Source organism: Vipera berus, assembly GCF_964194415.1.
Source record: "Vipera berus genome assembly, chromosome: 1".
NCBI lineage: Eukaryota > Metazoa > Chordata > Lepidosauria > Squamata > Viperidae > Vipera > Vipera berus.
In genome coordinates this window covers 11,302,158-11,327,793 of record NC_138202.1, presented here as the reverse complement: position 1 = coordinate 11,327,793, position 25,636 = coordinate 11,302,158, and the positions used below count along the sequence as shown (strand labels likewise).

Genomic DNA, 25,636 nt, shown 5'->3' with positions numbered 1-25,636 from the left:
AAAATATAAGAATGATATGACTATATAAAAAAAAATTAAGTTTGGAAAGTAATGTATGGTATTTTAAGCTGTATAATATATTAGGAGAAGGAAAGGTTGTATGAACTTGGTTTTAGTATGGAAATTTAAAGCCCAGTTGGAAAGAAGAATAGTTTTTAATAATTGATATAAAATTGTTTTGTCTGTGATTGTTCTTATTGGGTATTATTGATATTATTGTGGTGGATATTAAATGGATGTTGAATTTAACTATGGCAGTAAGATTTCTAGTAAAAAGGTAGAATTACTGATTACAGAAGAATGGACTGTAAAGTTTTTAATTTCGAGGATATGGTAAAGATCTTAGTGCACCTGAAAGACTATTTGTAACAGAGATACCACGGAGCAAATATGGGACTAGAAAGTATTATTTTGCATTTGAATAATTACTGATATGGTATATATACGTTTGGAGTTTATCTATATGAGTTAAAGTGCGATAGTTTAAATAGTTTAGGATTGTTTGCATAAGTTAGATTATGATTGTTTGTATTTTTATACCCTGTACTCAGCTCTGGGAAGTCGGGGGGGGGAGGGGAAAGGGAGGGAGGGGTTGGGGAGGGCTGGGGAGTGGGAAGAGGGGGGAGGGGAGGGGGTTGGGAGGGGTTTTGTTTTGCTAAAGATAAAATGTATTGTAAAACTTTTCAATAAAAAAAAACAATCTCACCAGTCTGTCTGGTTAAATAATATCCGGAATGAAGTATATGTATATCCAGTGCTTTTTTTGTAAAAGAAAAAGGTGCCGGAACTCACACATGTCATACAACCCGCCTTGCCTACCCTACAAGGTTCCATCCAAAAAAGGTGCCGGAACTCCATTCTGAGCATTCTATGACAAAAAAAGCCCTGTGTATATCACTCTGGTTTATGAGCAAAAGAAAAAAAAATCAAAACTAGGTCACAATAGAAGCAACCTGGCTACAAATAGGATCGTGTATATTTTTATATATCGTATCTGGCAATTTTTGCACAGGCAACCCAAATTATACATTAAGGAAAGTTCAACCATTTCCATTTGCATAAATTACACTGGTTTATTTAAACAGTCCCATTTTGGAGAACTAATTCATCCTGGATTTCACTAATCACAGGGACAGGAAGGCAGAAAAAGGAAAAGAAAAGAAATAAAAGGTCACAGCCCTCACGGGCTAGAAATGTGATTTAAATACCTATTCAAAAGGAGTACAGATATTTTTGAAGTGCGCAATGCGAGGATCCCACACTATTCAACCTCTCTTTTGCCCCTAGTCAAGTGACACATCTACTATTATAAAAAATTGAGGGCAGGGAGGGAACAATTATAGAGAAGAAGAAAAAAAAGGCAGCATGCATTGGCTGAACAGCATGACGACACACGGAAACAACTGGAATGGCTGAGGAGAAAAAGTAGATCAGGATTTCAGGCAGCATATTCCAACAAATGGAAGCATTACAGCAGGAAGCTGGTAAGCTCAACGGTTGTCACGGTAACAAAGGCCTACTTGAGTAACAGAAACCTGCAGGGCAGGAGAGGGAAGTATTCAAAGACAGAAGCCAAACATGGGTCCCACCACCTGCTCTTCCCCTCCTTTTGTTGCTAAAATCTTTTGAGACCATTTGTACAGATGCTAGAGTTTTCGTACACACACTACAGGTGTCTCCCTTTCTTGAACATGGTGGCATCATTGCACGGCGGCATCGTTGGCATAGCACTGCCACCCTATCTTTGACAGAAAGGCTGCTTTACGGACCCTTGCCAACAAAACACAGGGAAAAGGGAGCCTGGGCCAGAAGCCGAATGCAAGAGAGTATGGATCACGCGCCTCCTGCTGCAGCAACTAAGTCCTATCCAATCCCAGAGGCATCAATGCACTCTCGCCTTTCAACTGCTCAGTCTGGATTTATTCCAATCTTTGCTTCCCTCTCCTGCTCCGCATCCACAGGTGCTGCCCAATGGAGGGGGTTGAGACTTCAACGGGCCAGGCTTCCTTTCTGGCCTGTCCAGAGTTCCCGCAGCTCCACTTTGCAGCCCAGGTCCCTCAAGGCAGCTTTGGCCACATCATCACAGTCCCGATGGGCTGCCCGGGCTTCGGTGATCAAGTCCTCAGCTCCCATCTCCAGGATGGGCTGGGAGAAATCCTGAGTATGCGAGACCAAATTGCGAATCACCATACAAGCTTGCTTCTGGAGAGAAAAGGAAGGAAAAAGACAGATGTGATTATCCGGGACTAATAAAGAGTCTATGAACTTTTATGTTGAGAGAGCCAGTTTGGTCTACTGATTAAGGCACCGAGCTAGAAACCGGGAGGTCATGAGTTCTCGTCCCGCCTTAAAACATGAAAGCCATCTGGGTGATTCTGGGCCAATCACTAGGAGACTGTGAGTTCTAGTCCCACCACAGGCGTGAAAGCTGGCTGGGTGACTTTGGGCCAATCGCCAGAAGATTGTGAGTTCTAGTCCTACTTCAGGCATGAAAGTCAGCTGGGTGACTTGGGACCAGTCCCTTTCTCTCTCAGCCCAAGCCCACCTCACCGGGTTATTGTTGTAGGGAAAATAGGAGAAGGAAAGATCATAAGGTATGATTGCCACCTTGAATTGTATGTAAAAAATAATAGAGGCGGGATGAAAATAAATTTTATAACAGGGTAGAGGTTCTCCTCCATTGGCCTTTTTTCTGCTAGGACCTTTTCAGCTTGGGTGTTTTCTAGTCTAGATAGGTTTAGGACAGTCAAACAATTTATATTATTACAGCCAGAAGGCCAGTACCGCTGTCACTGCTCAGGCCTTGATAATGGACTGCAAATCGCCTGGGAATCTAGCTGCAGACTCTTGTCTAGCCCTGCTTTTTTTTTCTGCACTCCACTCGTCTGATTCTCCAAATTACTTTCCAACCACAAAAGTAGTTTAAACTCTTCATGTGTAATAGCAGAATTCTTGCAATAACCTGTTGTATAATTTCCATTTTGGGCTCCTTTTTATGCTTCAAAATGAAACTCTTGTCCTATCCTCTAAAGCAGGGGTCTCCATACTTGGCAACTGGACTTCAACTCCCTGAATTTTAATTTTAATTTTAATTGGGGTTTTTACTTTTTTTTCCAGGGATTGATGTAATTTTTTTAAATTGTTTTTAACTTTTGTATTTCTTGTTTTAAATACCCTGTAAACCGCCCTGAGTCCTTCGGGAAAGGGCGGTATATAAATCTAATAAAATAAATAAATAAATAAATTCCCCAGCCAACATGCCTGACTGAGGAATTCTGGGAGCTGAAGTTCACAAGTCTTCAAGTTGCCAAGTTTGGAGACCCCTGCTCTAAAGGATCTATTAGTTTTGCTGCTACCACTAAACCCTATGGATTTTTCTTTTCCTCCTTTCTTTACCTGTGTATGATGTGGCATGCCTTGGTGGAATTTAGAGAAGATACCGAACAGTATGCTTACTAGAATTCTAGCTTTTATTAAATAACTTTAAATATGTTTTATGCAAGTTCCCTTACTATTACAGTTCAAGTTAACTTTCCTTAATAAATTCATCAATCTATCACTCTCACAGTGGCTAACCTAGGGCTAGACTCCCAGCTTATCTTAGATCTATTCTTTCACCCACACTGCCCCAATCCATCTCCCCTTGTTTCCTCCAACTCTTAAGTGTATAAACTGGTAGGAGAGGACCCATGTTACTACAAATTAAGTCAGTGTTCCTCAGTTTTGGTAACTTTTAAGACGTATGGATTTCAACTCCCAAAATTCTCCAGCCATCCATGGAATTTTAAGTGGGAAATTCTGCTTCAGGAATCCTGTGAGTTGAAATCCACATGTCTTAAAAGTTGTCAAGGTTGGGAAACACTGTTTTAAGTGACATTCATGTATTCAACCATCACATTGCCACAGGATTCCCAAGGCTGAAATTAATTTCCCTGACAGATCTTTTGTGATGCTTTTTGGAAGGGTTACAAGATACACCAATTACCTTTTCTAATATATTTTATATTTCCTAAGAGTAGGTACAATACTGCTTTGATATAAGCTACCTCCAGCAGGTATTTGGATAACAACAAATAAGCTACCCTCTGGGTTTTTGGATAACAATCAAATGTATTTGGATAATGGTTAAAATTCTTTAATAAGTACTGGGTACTAGTCACAATCTGAACACTTTATTCATTTATATTTCATATTTGTATACTGCCCATCTTCCTCAAATACACTTGCAGTACTCTGCATTTTTATCATGCTTGTTCGATATATAGACCCTAGCGGGTTTTTAAAGGGTATTAAACCTGATTTTTCCCACAGGTTTCAAATGGGTATGCTCAGAATTGTTTCCTTGCAGTCTGGGGTTTTTATTTAAATAGAGTGCTTATTCTGTTCCCAGGCAACAGTAAGTATTTATTTATCTTTTAAATCTTACTGACAGAACAAGGCCTCCAAGAGTTCAGAATATAAGCCCAGCAAATAAATAAAATTATTTTTTTGAAAAAATTAAAAATAAGATTTAAACATTGGTTTTAAAGAGAAAACAAATCCAGTAAAATTGGCAGGGGAAGGACATGGAGGTATTGCAATTATCTAGTAGAGTGTTTCTCAACCTTGACAACTTTTAAGATATATGGACTTCAACTCCCAGAATTCCCCAGACAGCATGGCTGGCTGTGGAATTCTGGGAGTTGAAGTCCACACATCTTACAAGTTGCCAAAATTGAGAAACACTGATCTAGTAGTCGAGAGGAATTAGCTGGTGTTTCCCGATTCCTTCTGCGATCTCAAGCTATTTGCAGCCCACGTCCTACACATCCATTCCCAGGGGGCAGTCCTGCCTCGAGGTTTTCTCAGAGATAGAAACAGGAAAGTCAGAAAGGCTGTGCAGGGACGATGAGAGGTCTAACAGAAAGGAGGACTGGCCTTAACAAAATCCCATAAAAGTTATCTGACAGCACTCTGGAAATGGGGAAAGAAAACAGGAATGCCTTTCATGGGCAAAACAGGAAGGCAGCTTCCACCAGAAATTTCTATGAGGGAAAAATCAGAGACTGTTGCCATAGCTACAGATCGGTTCTACAGCATGATTTTTCTGTTTTACCAAAAGCACTCTGTGTGTCTCTGTGTGTGTGTCTGTGTGTGTGTGTAACAATCAATTCATTCATAATTAAGAATCTGTCTCTCTCATTTTTCTGTGGTAGGTCATCCCTGGAAATAAAAAAGAAATAATAACTCTTTTGGCCTTATGGTATTAACAGGGAACTCTTTTATTTCAAAGAAAAAAATAAAAATGAAAAATCTATACCATCTGTCTAACCTAGTCCATCCATATCTGTCTGTCTGTCTGTCTGTCTGTCTGTCTGTCTGTCTGTCTGTCTATCTATCTATCTATCTATCTATCTATCTATCTATCTATCTATCTATCTATCTATCTATCTATCTATCTATCTATCTATCTAAATGGACTGGCTGAAAAGCACGAAAAGAGCTGTGGTCCCAGTATGGGAATAATGACATCACCTGCACAGCAACTTCCCTGGGGTGCGTCTTCATGGCCTGCAGAGCTGTCAAGGCTCCCCCGCCTTCCATGATGACTCTGCAGTTCTCTGGCTTGCGCAATGCTAGCATACACAATGCCGCACAACTTTGTTCACACACCTAACAGCAAGAAGGAGTAGAGCCATTAGCAAAATACTACCCGGTTTCCAAATATTGAAACATTCACTACCTGAGCTCACACCCATGCTCTAAGTCAGGACTTTTAAACCATCGATAGAAGCAAGCTGGGACGGCCTAAACCAGGGCTGGGGAACTATGGCCCTTTTATGACTTGTGGACTTCAACTCCCAGAATTCCTGAGCCAGTGATGCTGCCTCAGGAATTCTGGGTGTTGAAGTCCACAAATCATAAAGGGGCCATAGTTCCCCACCTCTGGTTAAACCATAGTTATCCAATCTTTTGGCTTGCCTGGACAACACTGAATGAAGAAGAATTGTCTTAGGATGCATATAATACATAACATACATGCATGCATGCATGCATACATACATACAACAAACTTCCTTTATATTTTTAATATTTTTAATTATCGTGTGGGCCGTGTTACTAGCTGTCCAGGGCTGTATGTAGCCCACAGGCCTTTGGTTGAATATGCCTGGCCTAAACCATTCATGCAGGGGGCAAGGGTTATCTCAAATATCACCCTACACCAAAATAACTACATCATAGGCTAGTGCAGGAATGTCAAACCCGCGACGTCACATGATGTCACATGACATATCATGACTTTTCCCCCATTGACGGCAATGGGGTGGGTGCAGTTTTTGTATGATGCATCTGGCCCGTGGGCTGGCAGTTTGACATGCCTGGGCTAGTGCAATGTGTGAAACCCAAAATTTTGTTTTTATACTTTAGGTACTTGAAAGTTATAATGAATTATATTTGATATATAGCTGCATTTCTTAAGTTTACACACACACTGAGTTGCAGGGAATGCAGCCATAAATAAGCCTGTCATAGCATATGATTACATTTGTAATCATGTAGGCCAGTGTGTCTTAACCTTGGCAACTTTATGATGGGTGGACTTCAACTCCATGGCTGGCTGGAGAATTCTGGGAGTTGAAGTCCATCCATCTTAAAGTTGCCAAGGTTGAGAAACACTGATGGAGGCTATTCATTATATTTTATAATCAGGTAGGCTGTTACAGGCCTAAGGTTGCATTCTCTGCAACTCAGTGTGAATCTAAAGTAATGATACACAGCTTTTTTTTCTTGCAGTGTCATACTTTTTCATCCCTCAAGACTTCTTTCTCTTACTTTATTCCTTCTGTTACATTAGTCATTTTTAAAATCTCAGTTATAGTTGCTACCATCATATCAAACAGGGATGTGAGTTCATTCCAAGGAAAGGTAACACAACTCCTGAGAGGGAAACGAGCATAGATATATTACACAGAAATTAACCCAGTTTGCATTTGTTTATCATTTTTCCCCCATTTCTTGCATTTAAAAAAAGTAAAGAAATAATTCCTATTTAAATCAGTTTTGCATTCATTACAGGTAGGCCTTGAATTACAACTGTAATACAGCCTGACCCTTTTTATTTGTTGGCAGTCATTAGGGCCCAATATTTGCTACGGAACATTTTTTGCTGAAAACTAGAAGCAAATGCCGGTTTTCAGCAAAAAAATGTCATAAATTGGAGTCATGTGACTGTGAGACGCTGCCCATGGCTGTAAATGCAGGCTGACTGCTGGGCACCTGAAATGCGGCCATGTGACTGTGGGGGTGTGTGCATCCATTGGAACTTCACAGCTGGGTCATAAGTACCTTTGGGGATGTGTATGCTATAACTTGGAACAGTTGTAATTTGAAGACTAGCTGTACCAAATGAATATACAACCTTATCAAGAGTTCAGATTCAGTTTTCCAGATGCCTTTGCTGGAAATGTTTTTTTTTCTTTTTTTTTAACCTAAATGGAAATACTGGATTATCACTATTATTGCTAAGCTTGTAAGCCGCCCTGAGTCTTCGGAGAAGGGCGGGATATAAATGGAATTAAAAATAAAAAATAAATAAAATCACATTTTCCTCACTGAGAAAATAGGTGGGTTGTTTCTGTTAAGTTTGGTAACAGATGGACTTGATGGCAAGCAAGGTCTCCTACTAGCACCAGCAGAGATGCCAAGGAAGAAGCAGCTAATTAGACCTCTTGAAACAGAGCTACTTTCTCTGGGTGCAAACACTCCCATGTTCTCAACCTACCTGTGGGTTGCCAAGGTGGCGACTCATGGCCAAAATAATGAGATCGGTTCCTCCTGCATTGACAATGGCATCTTTTACATCATCATTGCCTGCAATGGCCCGGATGGCACTGAGCACCTGTTTCACCAGTTCCTACAATTTGCGAAAGAATGAGAAAGAGTCCCCAAGAAACTCAGAATACGTGTTAAGAGTTTAGAAAGAAAAAGCAAGAGCTAGAGATCTGTGATGGATGAAAGCCCTGGCAAGATCCCTCTCTCCATCTTCAGTCTCTGATAAAAGTGAAATACTCAATAGAACAGGGCTCTTCAAAACTTGGCCCTTTTATGACTTGTGGACTTCAACTCCCAGAATTCCTCAGCCAGGCACGTTGGCTGAGGAATTCTGGGAGTTGAAGTCCACAAGTCATAAAAGGGCCAAGTTTGAAGACCCCCTGCAATGGAACAATCAAGAATGTGGATAACCTTTTATTACTACCGCTGAAAAAGCTACCTATAAATTATTTCTGTTCATGTAAAGTCAGATGTGCAATTTGAGGGACAATTTCCTGCCCCTGTGCGACTTTTGTACCAGAGGTAATCTTGGCCAATATTCCTTATTCTGTTTTTGGCAAAATAAAGGGTAAAAGCAGTATCTTCAAATGCTCCCAAATAAACCTATTCCAGATGGGGCTGATCAATGCCTGTCCCCCCACTTCTGGCATATTTTATATAGCAACATGGGTGACATCGTTCTGCAAGACCTCAAGCATCCATTTTATACTTTTAGCCCCACCAGTCCCAAATAACTGAGCAGAAAATTTTGCCTACATCCTTCCAGTGACAATGAAAAACAGACAATCTCTCTGGAACAAGGGGTGCATGCTCAACCACCTGCTGCCGGCGTCGACTCCCCTCCGCCCAGTGCGCTCCCACAGAGAGGGCCTCCTCAGGGTGCCTCCGGTCAGAGAATGCCGGCTGGTGGCCCCCAGGGGGAGGGCCTTCTCTGTGGGCGCCCCGGCTTTATGGAACCAACTGCCGGTTGAGCTCCGGATGGCACCGGATCTTCGCTCCTTCCGGCGCGGGTTAAAGACCCATTTATTCGAACAAGCTGGCCTGGCCTGATGGGGGAACGTAAGGGTTTTAATGGGTTTTATATTCTGATTGTTTTAATTGGGCAATTATTTAATCCTTTTTTTTAAACTTTTGTATGTCTATTTATATGCCCTGTTCACCGCCCTGAGTCCTTCGGGAGAAGGGCGGTATAAAAATTCAATAAATAATAAATAAATAATAATAACTTATTTTCCATGCACAGGGAGACCATTTTGAAACCATTACACAGTGGGCCTCCTTGTTCTTAGACAAGCGAGACCAGGACTGCTACAATGTGATTGAGAATGTTATAGGAATCCAATCACTTGACTTTGGATGTCAAAAGATATTCGTTTCCACTGGGCTTCTTTCTTGGGCTTGCAAATTCTCTTGCCACAGACACCTCCAACTGAGCGACCCGTCTCTTGGTACTCTGGGGTGGGAGACACACTAAAAGTATAATGTAAGCCTTGAAATAGGCTTAACTGTTTTAAAATACCCTCCTTTCCCGCAACCAAAACCTATGCCCTTAACAGCAACCTGCTCATTTCAAAAACAGACAGAAAGTATGGGAGAGTCAATTACTAAGACAAGCTGGATCATTTCAAAAATAAAGGAGGGATGGAAACTAGCCAGCTAGTCAAGTTGTCCATTAGGTATGATAAAATGAAAAGTTAAATGCGCCAAAGCTTGAACCCATTCTCTTTAAAATGAACTTGTTCTGGATTAACTACAGTTGTCTTTGGAGATGCTCAGTCATCCAGGTCCCAAGGGTGCTTTTTCAAGAGGCAACTGGACTTTCTTTGTTTTCCCTTGAAGATGTTTTGCTTCTCATCCAAGAAGCATCTTTAGTTCTGTTCTTCAGAAGTGAAGAAGCTTCTTGAATGGGAAGCGAAATATCTTCAATGACAAACAAAAAAGTCCACTTGTCTTTTGAAAAAGCACCTTTGGGATTATCTGCAGTTGCTAAGATTCTTACCTAAGTGGTTTCAGCCTTGTTGAAGGGGGTGATAGCTGACAGTTAGATCCCTGGGAACCATGGCACTGTTTGTTCCTGAGCCATAAACAGAGTTTATTAAGCACATGGGGTATGAAGGATCCTTCTCTGTTTGAAGACATAGATACCTTCTGTACTGGCCATTAGTGTTCGCAATACTGGCCTAAAGAAACAAAATAATCTGTTGCAGTGCTTGGTGTTTATTGCTGTTTTTAGTACCTGGTGCTCAATGCAGTCTGCCAACAGAGCCACAATGAAGTTTAAGCCTCCAAGGTCCATGATCTCCTGGCAAAATTCATTCCGAACAGACAGGCGTGCCAAAGTGGCACAGACTTCACTCAAAACACTACAGTCATCAGTGAAGGCTGAGCAGGAGAGAAAAAAGACAAAGCATCAATATGGTTGCCTGTGCAGTACAGGTAGTCCTCAACTTGGTGGAGCAGTGGGCTAATGCCTCCTTAAGTAACACCAGCTGCCTGCAATTAGTGCAGGTTCGCATCCCACCAGGCTCAAGGTTGACTCAGCCTTTCATCCTTCCGAGGTAGGTAAAATGAGGACCCAGATTGTTGGGGGCAATAAGCTGACTTTGTAATAATGCCGCTTGGGGTGTGTGTGAAAGCCCTAACAAGCAGGCATATACATAGAATGAAGGCTACTGCTAAGCTTGTAAGCCGCCCTGAGTCTTTGGAGAAGGGCGGGATATAAATGTAATTAAAAAAAAAAACTTATGATAATAATAATGGAGCCTGCCCATCGTAGTTTAAGTTGTGACTGTTATAAAACGGGTTGGACAAGTGACCAATACGACCGAGAAACTTTTTTGCAGTTGCGATTACGCAAATGGCTGCAAAGTGGCAGTTAATAAGCAAATGTTGCAGTTGTTAAGCAGACCAATGGTTTTCACTCTGGGTAATGTCAAGTTTCCGACATATGGGCTTTTCAAGTGACTCTGAGGCATTGTTTACCTTAAAAGTCCTTTATTTATTTAGCCTAATACACCGGGAAATGCTTGCTCGAAGGAAGCTGGAATCTGAAATCTCCGCCCCTTGCACAATATATTAAAACACAATTCTCCACCTTTCTAATTTTGTCATTAATCATATTCTCCAATTAATTTAAAGAATCAGTTTCCCTTCCATTAGAAAACCCGCCAAGTTCTTATCTTCTTTAATTTCAGACAGCCTTGAGGTACAATCTTCCTCTTCCCCCCTCCCAACCTTAAACTCAATCTCTTAAAGCAATACACAAGTTTAACATATGAAATGGCTACTTAATAATAATAATAATAATAATAATAATAATAATAATAATAATAATAATAATAATAATAATAATAATAAAGTTGGAAGGGACCTTGGAGGTCATCTAGTCCAACCCCCTGCTCAGGCAGGAAACCCTATACCATTTCAGGCAAATGGCTGTCCAGTCTCTTCTTAAAAACCTCCAGTGTTGGAGCATTCACCACCTCTGGAGGCAGGTTGTTCCACTGGTTAATTGTTCTAACTGTCAGGAAGTTTCTCCTTAGTTCTAGGTTGCTTCTCTCCTTGACTAGTTTCCATCCGTTGCTTCTTGTCCTGCTTTCAGGTGCTTTGGAGAATAGCTTGACTCCCTCTTCTTTGTGGTAGCCCCTGAGATATTGGAACACTGCTATCATGTCACCCCTCACCCTTCTCTTCATTAAACTACACATACCCAATTCCAGCAACTGTTCCCTGTATGTTTTAGCCTCCAGCCCCCTAATCATCTTTGTTGCTCTTCTCTGTACCCTTTCTAGAGTCTCGACATCTTTTTTACATCGTGGTGACCAAAACTGGATGCAGTATTCCAGGTGTGGCCTTACCAAAGCATTGTAAAGTGGTATTAGTACTTCACTTGATCTTGATTCTATCCCTCTGTTAACGCAGCCTAGCACTGTGTTGGCTTTTTTGGCAGCTGCAGCACACTGCTGGCTCATATTGAAGTGATTGTCTACTAAGACTCCGAGATCCCTCTCACAGTTACTACTATTGAGCAAGGTACCACCTATACTATACCTATGCATTTGATTTTTCCTGCCTAAATGTAGAACCTTACTTTTTTCACCATTGAATTTCATTTTGTTAGATAGAGCCCAGTGTTCGAGTCTGTCCAGATCCTTCTGTATCTTAAGCCTATCTTCTGGAGTATTGGCTATTCCTGCCAGCTTGGTGTCGTCTGCAAATTTGATGAGTTCCCCATCTATCCCCTCATCCAAATCCTTAATGAAGATATTGAAGAGCACTGGGCCCAGAACAGAGCCCTGGGGCACCCCACTACACACTTCCTTCCATGTAGATGCGGTTCCATTGAGGACCACACGCTGAGTACGGCCTGTCAGCCAGCTACGAATCCATCTGGGTTCTGTTGTAATTATTGTTTTAAGGTAACTATCTTCTACATTTAGGCAAAACTAGGGTTTAATTTTTGACTATAGGAGGAGAGATGTTGCCTCCCATTGATAGAGCACGCAATCTGGGCGTCCTCCTAGATTCACGAATTAGTTTTGAAGATCATATTGGAGTCGTGGCTAGGGGGGCATTTGCACAGATTCGCCTTATATACCAATTGCGCCCCTTTTTGGACCGAGATGCCCTACGTACAGTCACCCACGCACTCGTTACCTCCCGTATAGATTACTGTAATGCTCTCTACATGGGGCTGCCCTTGAAGACCACCCGGAGGCTTCAGCTGGTGCAGAATGCAGCTGCACGGGTTGTGATGGGAGCACCCCGATACTCCCATATTACACCCCTCCTGCGTGAGCTGCATTGGCTACCAGTTGCCCTCCGGGTGAGATTTAAGGTGCTGGTACTTACCTTTAAAGCCCTACATGGCTTAGGCCCGGGATACTTGCAGGACCAACTGCTGCCGGGAACAAATTCCCATCGTCCAGTACGCTCACACAGAGAAGGCTTCCTCAGGGTACCGTCAGCTAGGCAATGTCGGCTGGCGACCCCCAGGGAGAGGGCCTTCTCTGTGGGAGCGCCAGCCCTATGGAATCAGCTCCCCCGAGCTTCGGATGGCCCAAAACCTCCAATCCTTTCGCCGCGGCCTCAAAACAATCCTTTTTCCACCAGGCTGACCTGGACTGACAGGCATTTTAATTAATTATATTTAGAATTTTTAATTTATTTTTTAGTTTTTAATTTTAATTTATTGCACAGATGTTTTTAATTTTATTTTTATCTTGATTTCTGTACTTATTATATGTTTTGTTGTTAGCCGCCCTGAGTCCTTCGGGAGATAGGGCGGGATATAAATCCCATCAATAAATAAATAAATAAATAAATTTGTTTTCAATATCTGTATTTGTGCATTCTGTTATTTATATCACTGTTCACCGCCCTGAGTCCTTAGGGAGAAGGGCGGTATACAAATCAAATAAATAAATAAATAAATCTGGTGGTAATGGTATCTAACCCACATTTTTCTCTCTTATCAAGTAGTAGGTTGTGATCTACTTTATCAAATGCCTTACTGAAGTCCAAGTAAATTATATCTACAGCATTCCTCTGGTCCACTAGTTTTGTCACTTGGTCAAAGAATGTAATAAGATTTGTCTGGCATGATCTGTTTTTGACAAACCCATGTTGACTTTTAGTGATGACTTTGTTTGCATCAAGGTGTTCGCTGATTTGTTGTTTGATTATCTTTTCCAGAATCTTCCCAGGTATTGAGGTCAGGCTGATAGGTCTGTAGTTTCCTGGATCTATTTTTTTCCCTTTTTTGAAGATGGGAACTACATCAGCTCTCTTCCAGTCCTCTGGTAGTTCCCCAGTGCTCCAGGATCTTTGAAAAATATAGTTCAGTGGTTCTGAGATCACGTCTGCCAGTTCCTTGAGAACCTTGGGGTGTAATCCATCTGGTCCTGGTGATTTGAACTCGTCTAGGCTAGACAGGTGCTCACTTACCATTTTCTTGCCTATCTTAACGTGCGTTTCTATTCTGTTTATGGCACTGGTTTGGGTAGGTTGGACTGTTTTTTCCCTTTGTGTAAAGACAGATGCAAAAAACGAATTAAATAGTTCTGCTTTCTCCCTATTGCTTGTCACCTTCTTGCCACTTTCCCCCACTAATGGACCAATCATTTCCTTAACTTTTTTCTTGTTTTTTATATGTTGAAAGAAGCTTTTTTTGTTATTTTTGACTTTGGTCACAAGCCTTAGTTCATTTTGAGCCTTAGCTTTCCTCACTTCATCTTTGCAGGCATGGGCTATTTGCTGATATTCTGACTTAGTTATGTGCCCCTCTTTCCAATTCTTATACTTGTCCTTTTTATCGTTCAATTTATCAGAGAGTTCTTTATGCAGCCATGCTGGTTTCTTTTGAGAGCTGTTATTTTTCTTCTTTGTTGGTATTGTACTAGACTGGGCCTTTATTATCTCACTTTTCAAAATTTCCCAAGCTTCTTGAGTTGTTTTCCCCTTTAGGATTCTCATCCATGGAATTCTTCCCATGGTCTCTCTAAGTTTATTGAAATTAGCTCTTTTAAAGTCCAAGACTCTAGTTTGGCTGTGTTCTATTGCTTGTGCCTCCAGAATGTTGAATTCCAATATTGCATGATCACTTCCCCCCAAGGTTTCTGTGGCTTCGACACCTTCTATCATTTCATCTCTGTTTGTGAGAATTAAATCCAGTATGGCTAATCCCCTAGTTCCCTTCTCTACTTTTTGGGAGAGAAAGTTGTCTGCTAGGTTTGACAGGAATCTGTTTGATCTTCCACTTGGTGCAAAGTTTGTCTCCCAGTTGATATCAGGGTAATTAAAGTCCCCCATTACTATTGTGATGTGCTTCCTAAATACCTTAGTTAGCTGACTAGCAAAAAGTTCATCTATTTCCTCTGCTTGGTTGGGCAGCCTATAGTATACACCTATGGCAATGTCATTTTTCCCCCCTTTTATATTGACCCAAATGCTTTCAAGTTTACAGTTTTCGTCATTGCTGTGCTCTATTTCTGTAGAGATAAAGTTATTTCTTATATAGAGAGCAACTCCTCCTCCTCTTTTGTTTAGTCTGTTTCTTTTAAATAGCTTAAATCCCTCTAGCTGTGTGTTCCATTTGTAGGTTTCGTCCCACCATATTTCCGTAATATCATATCTGCCCTCATTTACCTGAATTTCTAGTTCATCTTCATCTCTTGTCAAGCAATAACATTCGATTGCCAAAAACCAGAAGTAAATGTTAGTTTTCGGCAAAACCGACCACAGGGTGTTGCAAACAGCCATAAAAGAGGTTGTGTTGCTTAAGCACCCAAAGTTCATGGACTGGAGGAGGAGGGGGTCACGACCCTCAGAACTTCAAATCCAGATGTTAAGTAGCCCCCTCATAACTCTGAACAGTCACTAATTGAGCGGTCGTATGTTGAGCACTATCTGTACAATATCGCAAAAGTGACAATAAAGCATGGAGCATGGGAAGAGCTTTGGAATTTGGGCCCCTGAAGTGCTCACGAACAAATGCAAATAAAAGAAACGGTTTGTTTTTTTTAGTATCTATGGCTTTAGCTACGTGAAACCAAGGGACACCATTACAAAAAAAGATACAAATAAATGGTGGTGTAGAATAGATCTATTAAACAATATGGAGATAGAATCTAAACATGCCCAACGAATAAAATTTCCCATGGCTGAGGGGGCGGGCGGGGTGGGGGAAGGTGAGGGTTCTTTGTCCCCATAGCAACTTGCAAAAAGCAATTTAAAGTCAGGGGCAAGGAACCAGAGCGACACTGTGAGATGATCAGCATTACTTCTTTATTGCTGCTAACCTATGTACAAGAATCTCGCAGGACTGGCTGCCTTCTCTTAGGGACGGACAGCCAGATAAGGGCTTCAGGAATCTTGGGGGAGGTCAGGTCTGGGTCTCTGCAAGGGGGCTCTGAGCTTGTCAGTCTCTTCACTCCTCCTCCCACTGTAGCTGGAGAATCCACCACAGGGACAAGAAGAAAAAAAAGGTAAAGGTTCCCCCGCACATGCGTGCTAGTCGTTTCCGACTCTAGGGGCCGGTGCTCATCTCCGTTTCAAAGCCGAAGAGCCAGCGTTTGTCCGAGGACGTCTCCGTGGTCATGTGGCCGGCATGACTAGACGCCAAAGGCGCACGGAACACTGCTACCTTCCCACCGTAGTGGTCCCTATTTTTCTAATTGCATTTTTATGTGCTTTCGAACTGCTAGGTTGGCAGAAGCTGGGACAAGTAACAGGCGCTCACTCTGCTACGCGGCACTCGGGATTCGACCCGCCAAAGTGCCGATCATCTGATCAACAAGCTCAGCGTCCTAACCCACTGAGCCACCACTGGGCCTCTATTATGCAACTGATGTCCCTGTCCTGGAGCATGAAAGAAAGAAAGAGAGAGAGAGAGAGAGAGAGAGAGAGAGAGAGAGAGAGAGAGAGAGAGAGAGAGAGAGAGAGAGAGAGAAGGAGAAGGGAGATGTTTTTACCTTTGGCTGCCTCTATCAGGATTCCCAAGCCATTATGCTCAGCCACAATCATCCTGGCATGATCATGGGCATGGCCAAAGGGCACCCGGATGTCATCATCAAAGGTCATGATGCGGAGCCCTGAACAGGCCTCCCGGACCACGTCTGCCCGGTCCCCATGCCGGACTATAGCCTCAGCCAATAGGGCAAGGATGCCCCCTTTCACAAGGTCCTGCCGATTCTGCTCGTGTTTCAGGCAAGCATATCGGATGCAACGGATCCCAGCCAAAGTGAGGTCGGCGTCATCTCGGCTCTCCTGAAGCACTCGCAGCAGCAGCTCCTGCCCGGGCACATCGAGGAGGTCAGGCTGGCCGTCCAGGAGGGCAGAGAGGGTTTGGAGAGCTTTTAAAAGGGAACATCGCTCTTCTGATGCCAGCCGACAAGCCGCCAAGACGGCAGGATAGGCACCTTTCTGGGCAGCCAGGTAACGGACCGACAGCTCCTGTCTGCACTGCCTGGCAAAGTTCACCAAAGATTCCTCTACCTTGCTTGAATCCGCATCGATGACGGCTTTCTGGAGACAGTCCAATATCTAGAAGACAAAGAAAGGGGCGGCGGGGGGGGGGAAAGAGTGGAATCTCGCTTTATTCTCCGCACTGCATCTTCCTCCTCTTCAATTCTGCAGTCATTCGGAAAACATCTAAAAGCCTTTCCAGAATTGGAGGATGCACAGATGGTAGCGGCTTCAGTCCCTACTGTTCATTTGCATCTTTCCTCTCTGTGTTTTTGCATTTGGCTTTTCTCACCGCTCCGCTTCTCTGTTTTTCTTTAAACCCCAGGACTTTTAAAGCCGCTTTGAAAATATTCCATTCTTTGCCTTTTTTAAAAAAACTCTAGATGTTTTATTATTACTTTTTACTTTACTGATCTTACGCAAGCTGCTTTATGAGGTCTGAAAAATGGCATTGGAAATACTATCTATCTACACACACATACACACACACACAAACACACCCATGCAATATCAGATTAAAGGAGGCTAGATCATGGAGCTTCTACATTTTAAGGCAAATTATACCAAGATCTAGTATCCAATGAGCAAGCAATACACGAAGGGGAAACTATATCCACAGTGCTATTTTTGTGAGTCCCTAGAGCAGGGGTCTTCAAACTTGGCCCTTTTAGGACTTTTGGACTTCAACTCCCAGAATTTCTCAGCCAGGCACGCTGGCTGATGAATTCTGGGAATTGAAGTCCACAGGTCCTAAAAGGGCCAGGTTTGAAGACCCCTGTCCTAGAGCTAACTGCATTGATCTACCTGCAAATAGGAAGATGAGCTAACAACAGCTATGTATTGGATCTGATGGACAATCCCTAGCCCTTTCCTGAACAGCATCACCTCACTCACCTGTAAAACCACGTGCTTCTGTTCTTGGCCATTCTCTGAAGCTGGATTGGATACCATCTTTACTATATTACTTAAATCTACGCCTAAAGGAGAGATAAAATGAGGTATCAGACCAGGTTTTCCAGAGTAATTCTCCTATTGTATCCCTCTAAATGCATTGGATTTTAGGTCCCATAAGGCTACCCAAGGGACGCGGTGGCTCAGTGGGTTAGGACGCTGAGCTTGTCGATTAGAAGGTCGGCAGTTTGGCGGGTCGAATCCCGAGTGCCACGTAACAGAGTGAGCACCTATTACTCGTCCCAGCTTCTGCCAACCTAGCAGTTCGAAAGCACGTTAAAAAAAATGCAAGTAGAAAAATAGGGACCACTACGGTGGGAAGGTAACAGCGTTCTGTGCGCCTTTGGCGTCCAGTCATGCCGGCCACATGACCATGGAGACGTCCTCGGACAAGCGCTGGCTCTTCGGCTTTGAAATGGAGATGAGCAACCGGCCCGTAGAGTTGGCAACGACTAGCACGCATGTGCGGGGGAACCTTTACCTTTTTAAGGCTACCCATGATCTCAATCTGATAAAAGCTGTACTAAAGACTGATCATGATGGGCAAAAGCATTTTTTCCCAATACCTGAAAAAAACCCCTCACTGAGGAACTTCCTGACCATTAAGATATTTGGTATTGTCAATTAGTAATTTACAGGTAGTCATCGATTTATGAGCACAACTTGAGCCCAAAATTTACGCTGCTAAGCAGGACATTTGGTAAGTGAGTTTTGCCCCATTTTATGATCTTCCTTGCCACACTTGTTAAGTGAACCACTGCAGTTGTTAAATTAGTAACGCAGTTGTTAAGTGAATCTGGCTTCCCCCCTTGACTTTGCTTGTCAGAAGGACGCAAAAGGTGATCACGTGAGCCTGGGAAACTCAACTGTCATAAATATGAACCAGTTGCCCAGCCTCTGAATTTTGATCACGTGACCACAGGGACGCTGCAATGATTGTAAGTGTGAAAAACAGTCACGTCACTTTTTTCACTGACGTAACTTTGAACAATCACTAAATGAACTGTTGTAAGTCGAAGACTACCTGTATTTTCTCTTTGGGCAAGGCAAATGCTTTTTATAAGGTGATGCTCAAATTATTCCAGCATTTTGCTGACCGGCTGTACTGTGTTCACATAATAACATTTTTATATGCTGAGATTACTTTAACAATATTTATTTTAAGAACAAAATCAGATCATTGTCAGCATTGGGGATTTTTTCCCCTCGGATCTTGTAGTTCTGACTGCCATAAGCCACACCAATTCTCCTGGGAAGCCAAGAGATTGTTGGAACTGGTGCCTATGTCTAAAAAGATGACACTTCATGTAGGTCAATATTCCCATCCTTCATGCCGTACCTTGAGATTCAAACTGCTGGATGGCTTCATTCAACGCCTCTTCCGGATCCATTCCAAACTCAATGATATTTTCCTGTACCACATCATCAAACGTCTCTTGGGAAATCCGCTTGGTTGCCATATTGGCCTACAGACAAGAAAGATAGCTATGTATTTTATATAGAGATACAATTTTTAAAAAAAATAAAAGGAGACTGGCATAATAAAAGTAAATTAAGCCAGGAAATTATGAGCAGCAGAGAGGTATGGATAAAATAGTTACTCCACTCTCTCCCAAAAGCCAAAATTCAAGGTCATGCGATGGTGCAGGAAGAAAATAAACCCTATTTTTATACAAATCATAATGAATCAAGTGGAATTCCTCACCACAAAGTAAGGCAATGGCCCTTATTTTGCTGACCGTTTAGAAGTCAGAACATATTTAATTTAATTTAATTTAGTAATTTAATTTGTATACCGCCCTTCTCCCAAAGGACTCAGGGCGGTGAACAGGGCAATACATAATAAAAAACAGGATACAAAAATTAAAAAGTAATTAAACAACTATGCCCGTAATAATTAATACATATTCAAAGTTAAACTAATTTATAAAAACCCAACCCCATCTCATCAGACCAGGCCAGCTTGTTCAAAAAAGAAGGTTTTGAGATCGCGCCGGAAGGAGCGAAGGTCGGGGGCCATCCAGAGCTCGACCGGCAAGCGGTTCCATAGGTCTGGCGCGCCCACAGAGAACGCTCTCCCCCTGGGGGTCACCAATCGGCATTCTTTGATCGGAGGCACCCTGAGGAGGCCCTCTCTGTGGGAGCGCACTGGACGGAGGGAAGTTGACGCCGGCCGCAGGTGTTGCCGTAGGTAATCCGGACCCATGCCATGTAGGGCTTTGTAAGTCATCACTAACACCTTGAACCTCACCCGGAGAGCAACCGGCAGCCAATGCAGCTCGGGGAGCAAAGGTGTAACATGGGAGTATCGGGAAACCCCCAGGACAACTCGCGCGGCTGCATTCTGCACCAGTTGAAGTCTCCGAGTGGACTTCAAGGGCAGCCCCATGTAGAGAGCATTACAGTAGTCTAGACGAGAAGTCACGAGCGCATGAGTGACTGTACGCAAGGCATCCTGGTCTAGATAGGGTCGCAACTGGCGCACCAGGCGAACCTGGGCAAAGGCCCCCCTAGTCACAGCTCCAATATGCTCTTCCAAAGAGAGCTGTGAATCTAGAAGGACCCCCAAGTTGCGCGCCCTATCTACGGGGGGTAATAACTCACCCCCCATGGCCAGAGATGGAATAATCGGAATTTCCCGGGATGCCGGCACGAACAGCCACTCAGTCTTGTCAGGGTTGAGTCGAAGCCTGTTCCACCCCATCCAGACCCGGACCGCCTCCAGGCAGCGGGACATTTGTGGTGGGTATTAGCAACTCTAGATTAACAGAAATTCCACATACAAAATCTTATCAGTTGTTGGGAGCAATAGAAGGGAACAGACATAATCCATACCCAACCAGGGTCTTTTGTGCTCTCTAAGCTTGTTTGTTTTCTTGCAGACATTTCATTACCCAAACTAGGTAACACCATCAATGCTAGTCCATAACCCATATCTTAACTATTGGGAACTACAATGGATGGGAAGCTGGACTAGATGGACTATAGGCAATTCTATGATTCTCTTGAATGGCCATTTATATTTTCCTAATAAATAAAAATTGTCCCATTTTTTTTTCAAGTATGGAACCTTGAACATCTCCCCCGACCATAACATTTCTAGTGTTCCTGCTTTGTTGGTGTTTCATCGTCTCCAGAACTACTTCTACCAGCCTAATCTGACAACACATAGTTTCACACAATACTGGCTATTGAATTAACCCTTTTTCTGGATTCACACGATAGACAAAGCTATAAACAAAAAAGATTAATAAAAAAAAGTTTAGTACTGTACTAGCCAAGATTACCAGGTATTTTCCAGCCTGGTAAAGCATCCTATGTGAGCACAGTCAATCTGGGCACGGATATGTATGTCCAGATGTAAAAGGAATTTACACATACCCTCTGTTGGACACATCTGTTTTCATGTGGTAGGTTTTAAAGTCCAATCTCTGCTACCTTCAGTTGAAAGCAATAAGAGAAGGGGAAAAGGGAACACGACACCCAGGAAATCAGCCGCCAGATTCTTCTTCAAAGTGTCCCCCATGTGGCTCTTCCACTATGACAGCAATTATTTTCCACTAGTTTTTGCATTTGTACTATTTCATCAGAGATTCTACACTAACCAACCAATGCATCCAATGAAGTGAGATGCAGCTCACAAAAGCTTATGGTTTTTTTTAATAAAATGTGTAAGTCAGAAAAGGCGCCAGCAGACTCCACATTTTTTGCATCAAAGACTAACCTGGCTCACCACCTATACAGACTCTAGGGTGATTTTCATAAAAGCAATAAAACATATACTCTCAAACCATGGGGGGAGGGGGAAGAGGGAGGGAGGGAGAAAACATGACATCATCCTCAACATTGTCTCCGCTCATAGGGCACTTTATCCCAAAAGAGCTACAGAAAAAGATCTATCTTGACAGCTTTCTTAAATGTTAGCTAGGAGGGAGCCATCACAACTAGGGTGGAGGGAACTATTGCAGAATGAAGGGCTGCAACCAAGGACTGTCTCCTGGCCCACAATTCTTAAACCTCTGGGCAGGGGATCAAAATATGCCTTCCTAGCCGTGTGTATGAGATAGACAGATTCTACTTGAAGACGACGGTTCCTGAAGCAGCGAAAGCCCAGCGCAGGATCAATAAAAATAAGATTCTACTCACTGGTTTTTCAGCCTGAAAAAAAATAATAAAGATACGAGCACAGCCAAAAAGGAGCTGGGGACAAAGAAGTATAAAGTAAACATGTCTGAAAGTTAAATAACAGAACAAAGAGCTGGAAAGGAAACAGTTCAGGTCCCTGTTCCTTATCTTATCATATCTTATTCCTGCAGTTTGATTAAATGGCTGGTAGCTGGAAAAGGCTGAGAAGAAGAAAGCCCAAAGCCACTTGCCTTTTATTTGAACAGAGGAGACAGTATCATGCTTGACAGAGCACTGATCTCAGTTGATGCAAGGAAGCAAAGCAGCTCTGCATTTCAAGGCTGACCTCTGGCAACAGGGAATGGATTTTCCTTTGCAGAAAAACAAAGGTGCTTTTCTCCAGAACAGCTTCTCCCCACCCCCACTCCAAAAAAAGAAAGTGCAAGAGAAACAGGCTAAGCTATGCCAAAGGTGGTTTGGCAGAATGTCCAATGAGGTTACCCCTGCAAGAAGAAACATCTTAGAAATTTCCTCCCCAAATATGACTTAACATCGACCATGCTAGCATCACTAAATGATCTGTATTTCAGTGCAGCCATGATTTAACACAGCGAAGGAAAGACATCCGTTTATACTATGGATTACAATGAAAATCACCCATCGATAGGCTACTGTTCAAATGTAATGCTGTAATGCTGAAGACATATCATCATCATCAAGGTTGACTCAGCCTTCCATCCTTCCGAGGTAGGTAAAATGAGGACCCAGATTGTTGGGGGCAATTAAGCTGACTTTGTAATAATGCCGCTTGTGGGGTGTGTGAAAGCCCTAATAAGCAGGCATATACATAGAATGAAGGCTACTGCTAAGCTTGTAAGCCGCCCTGAGTCTTCGGAGAAGGGCAGGATATAAATGGAATTAAAATAAAATAAAAATAAATAAATAAAATTTCAACCAAACAAGACCTTTATGATTTGCAGAAATAGCTTCCAATTTTGCTGCCCCACACATTTTCTGGACTTCAGATCCGCATTGCATTTATGAATACTGTGAATTAAAGATTTCTGTCCTGATTTTGTGGCATAGACATGCTTTAAGGAAGAGCGGTCATATGCTACAGAAACCAATATTGCCTATTTTATTCTTTACAAGAATTCTTGCTATAAATTATGGGAAATACTATAGTCAACAGACACTCTACTCATGCAAGGAGGTAAGCATTACCACCATCGCCTGTCTTCGTACATAGCCACTATTAATAATGCAGCTATTATCATTTGGTTTACTGCATTTCATTCCTCTGACCTCACTTTTTATGATTCTCCTTTCCAGTCACACACACATACACACAGACACTTATAGCTCAGCAAGACATTTCATGCATCTGATAAAACTAGACTGTAATCTTCAAAGACCCCAAAGATATATGCTTATTTTTTTACAGATCATAACGATCTACATTTATTTATTTGCAAAGATGACCCAGGTAAATTAAGCTGTTTATTAAGGTTTGGGATCAACTTTCATGAATGGAATTAAAAGCTTCTGAAATTCACTGTGCGCAACTGAAATGCTCAGAAAGACAAGGTCATCCATCAGAATGTAGTATCTAAATGACAAGCTATCAATATACCACTCTGACAGTATGGTTTTTTTAAACTGCTCTTGTTGTATTCAGACTCAGTTCTCCTCTCTGTGTACCCGATATTTATTTTATATAGTTTTTAAGAAGAGATTGGACAACTATTTGTCTGAAATGGTACAGGGTTTTCTGCCTGAGCAGGGGGGGTTGGACTAGAAGACCTCCAAGGTCCCTTCCAACTCTGCTATTATGTAAACGTAAGATGAAAAAAACACATTGCATTCAATCGTAGCTTTGCAAATCAACCCAGGTTCACCTTACTTTCCACTATTCACCGCAACTCCGAAAAAGACTCTTGCAGAGTGTTGGGGAGAGGGAGCCTCTAGAACTGAAGATATGCTATAGAATGTCATAATGTCATAAAAATACCTACTTTGCAATAGTGGGAACACCTATTCAAAATATTAGCCTCTGCTGATTAAATGAAATATTGCTGCATGAGATATTTAAAATACAACAAAACACAAGAATGACGGGAAACTGCAAAAATATACATCCCAGGTGTTTAATCTCCTGAACATTAGGCAAATGTTTTTCAGTAATGCATTGCTAGTGGAAAGCATCTTCTACTATTGCTATTGAGACCCTTCCTAGCAATTAAGTCTTATCTGTGCAAAGATTTGATCCAAAGATAATTATTTAGCAATAAAAGTTTGCGGGTTCCTATTTGTTAGAATTTAGATTCATATCGTGTCCAAAGGAATGTTTAACCTAAACTGATTATGTGCCATCAAGTCGGTATCTACTCTCAGCAACCACACAGGTTCTCTTCAGGATTTGCCTCAGCGTGCCTGGCTGAGGAATTCTGGGAGCTGAAGTCCACAAGTCATAAAAGGGGCATGTTTGAAGACCCCCTGGCCTAAATAGCTGTAGGTGTTTTTTCCTAATCCAACTTTGTATTGATAAAGGAACCATACTTTGTTTTCATCGTGCTTCCAGCAGTTAGGAATCTCACCTACAAGGCTGATTAATTCTTGACCACACAGACTTACAAAAATAATATTATGAAGTTTAAATACACTATAAATCACCCTGCGGCGTAGGAAGTCATCACCCCCCATAATCTTTTTAAGATTCAGCTGAGGGTTCAAAACAGAGAAGACTATGAGGTTGTTAGGAGGATAAGGAGGGACAGGGAAAGAGTAGAATTAGGTTTTCAAAAATAAAAACGGATGTACAGGTAGTCCTCGACTTATAACAGTTCAGTTAGTGACCGAAGTTACAAGGGCATTGAAAAAAGTGACCTATGACCATTTTACACACTTATGACTGGTGCAGCATCCCCATGGTCACATGATATAAATAACCAGTTTATATTTATGACAGTTACAGTGCTCCTGGGGTCATGTGATCCCCTTTTGCAATCTTCTGACCAGAAAAGTCAATGGGGAAGCCAGATTCGCTTAACAACCGCGCTACTAACTTAACCACTGCAATGACTCACTTAACAAATATGACAAGAAAAGCGGGCAAAACTCATTTAACAGATTCCTCCCTTAGCAACATAAATTTTGGGCTCAATTGCGGTCGTAAGTCGAGAACTACCTGCACTGTGTATGTGATACGGTGGTACCTCAAGGTTTTTTTGTTTTTGTTTTTATTTTAATCCCATTTATATCCTGCCCTCGGGGCTGGTAGGAAAAAAAGAAGTGAAATAACACAAGGGAATGAAAAATCACCTCCCAGGATATGGGGGGAAAAAAACCACCCACTTTTTCTTTTTTGACCTTAAGCCTGCGGCTTTTCACCATTCCGGTTGGAATAAAAATCCCTGCCAAAGCACGCCTGCAAACATACGGCATTCTTTCTCGTTAGGGTCTTCGCGGAGGAATAGCAAAGGGACCCCCACCCCCAAAAAGAGGGTCTCCGGACGGGCCAAGGAGACCCTCCCCTCCCCAGCCTCGCTTACCTGCTCTGACCCTTGCCCTCGCTCGCCACAAGCCCGGCGCGACTGTCAGGAAACCAAAATCCGGCGGTGCGTAAAAAAGACGCGTGAAGTGCAGCAACTGCGGCGACGCGTTCTTTTTGGCCGCAGCTCGCCACCGTAGAATGGAGACCACGTGGCGCAGAGGAAAGCGACTTCGCCAATGGCAGCGCACGGCAGGGGAGATTGAACTACGCATGCGTACGCCAGCACGGTTC

General features: G+C 42.5%; 1 protein-coding gene across 1 annotated transcript; it reads right to left on the bottom strand.

Annotated features, from left to right (window-relative positions):
* Positions 1-1,059: 1,059 nt before the first annotated feature.
* Positions 1,060-25,511, bottom strand: ARMC6 (armadillo repeat containing 6). Its single transcript, XM_081314620.1, has 8 exons — positions 25,404-25,511; positions 19,067-19,193; positions 17,671-17,753; positions 16,284-16,854; positions 10,049-10,194; positions 7,763-7,894; positions 5,515-5,652; positions 1,060-2,202 (listed from the first exon to the last, which is right to left on the bottom strand). Exons 2-8 carry the CDS (start codon positions 19,185-19,187, stop codon positions 1,990-1,992), a joined length of 1,404 nt encoding a protein of 467 aa, XP_081170746.1. The 5' UTR covers positions 19,188-19,193; positions 25,404-25,511; the 3' UTR covers positions 1,060-1,989.
* Positions 25,512-25,636: the final 125 nt, after the last annotated feature.

Bases quoted from the DNA above. Each gene is read 5' to 3' on its own strand.
- ARMC6 (XM_081314620.1), bottom strand. From the start codon at position 19,187: ATGGCAACCAAGCGGATTTCCCAAGAGACGTTTGATGATGTGGTACAG. The intron at 16,855-17,670 runs GTGAGTGAGGTG...TTTGTCTTCTAG, and splicing joins AGAAGCACGTGGTTTTACAG to ATATTGGACTGTCTCCAGAA. The intron at 2,203-5,514 runs GTGATGTCATTA...TTTTCTCTCCAG, and splicing joins CCAGGGAAGTTGCTGTGCAG to AAGCAAGCTTGTATGGTGAT.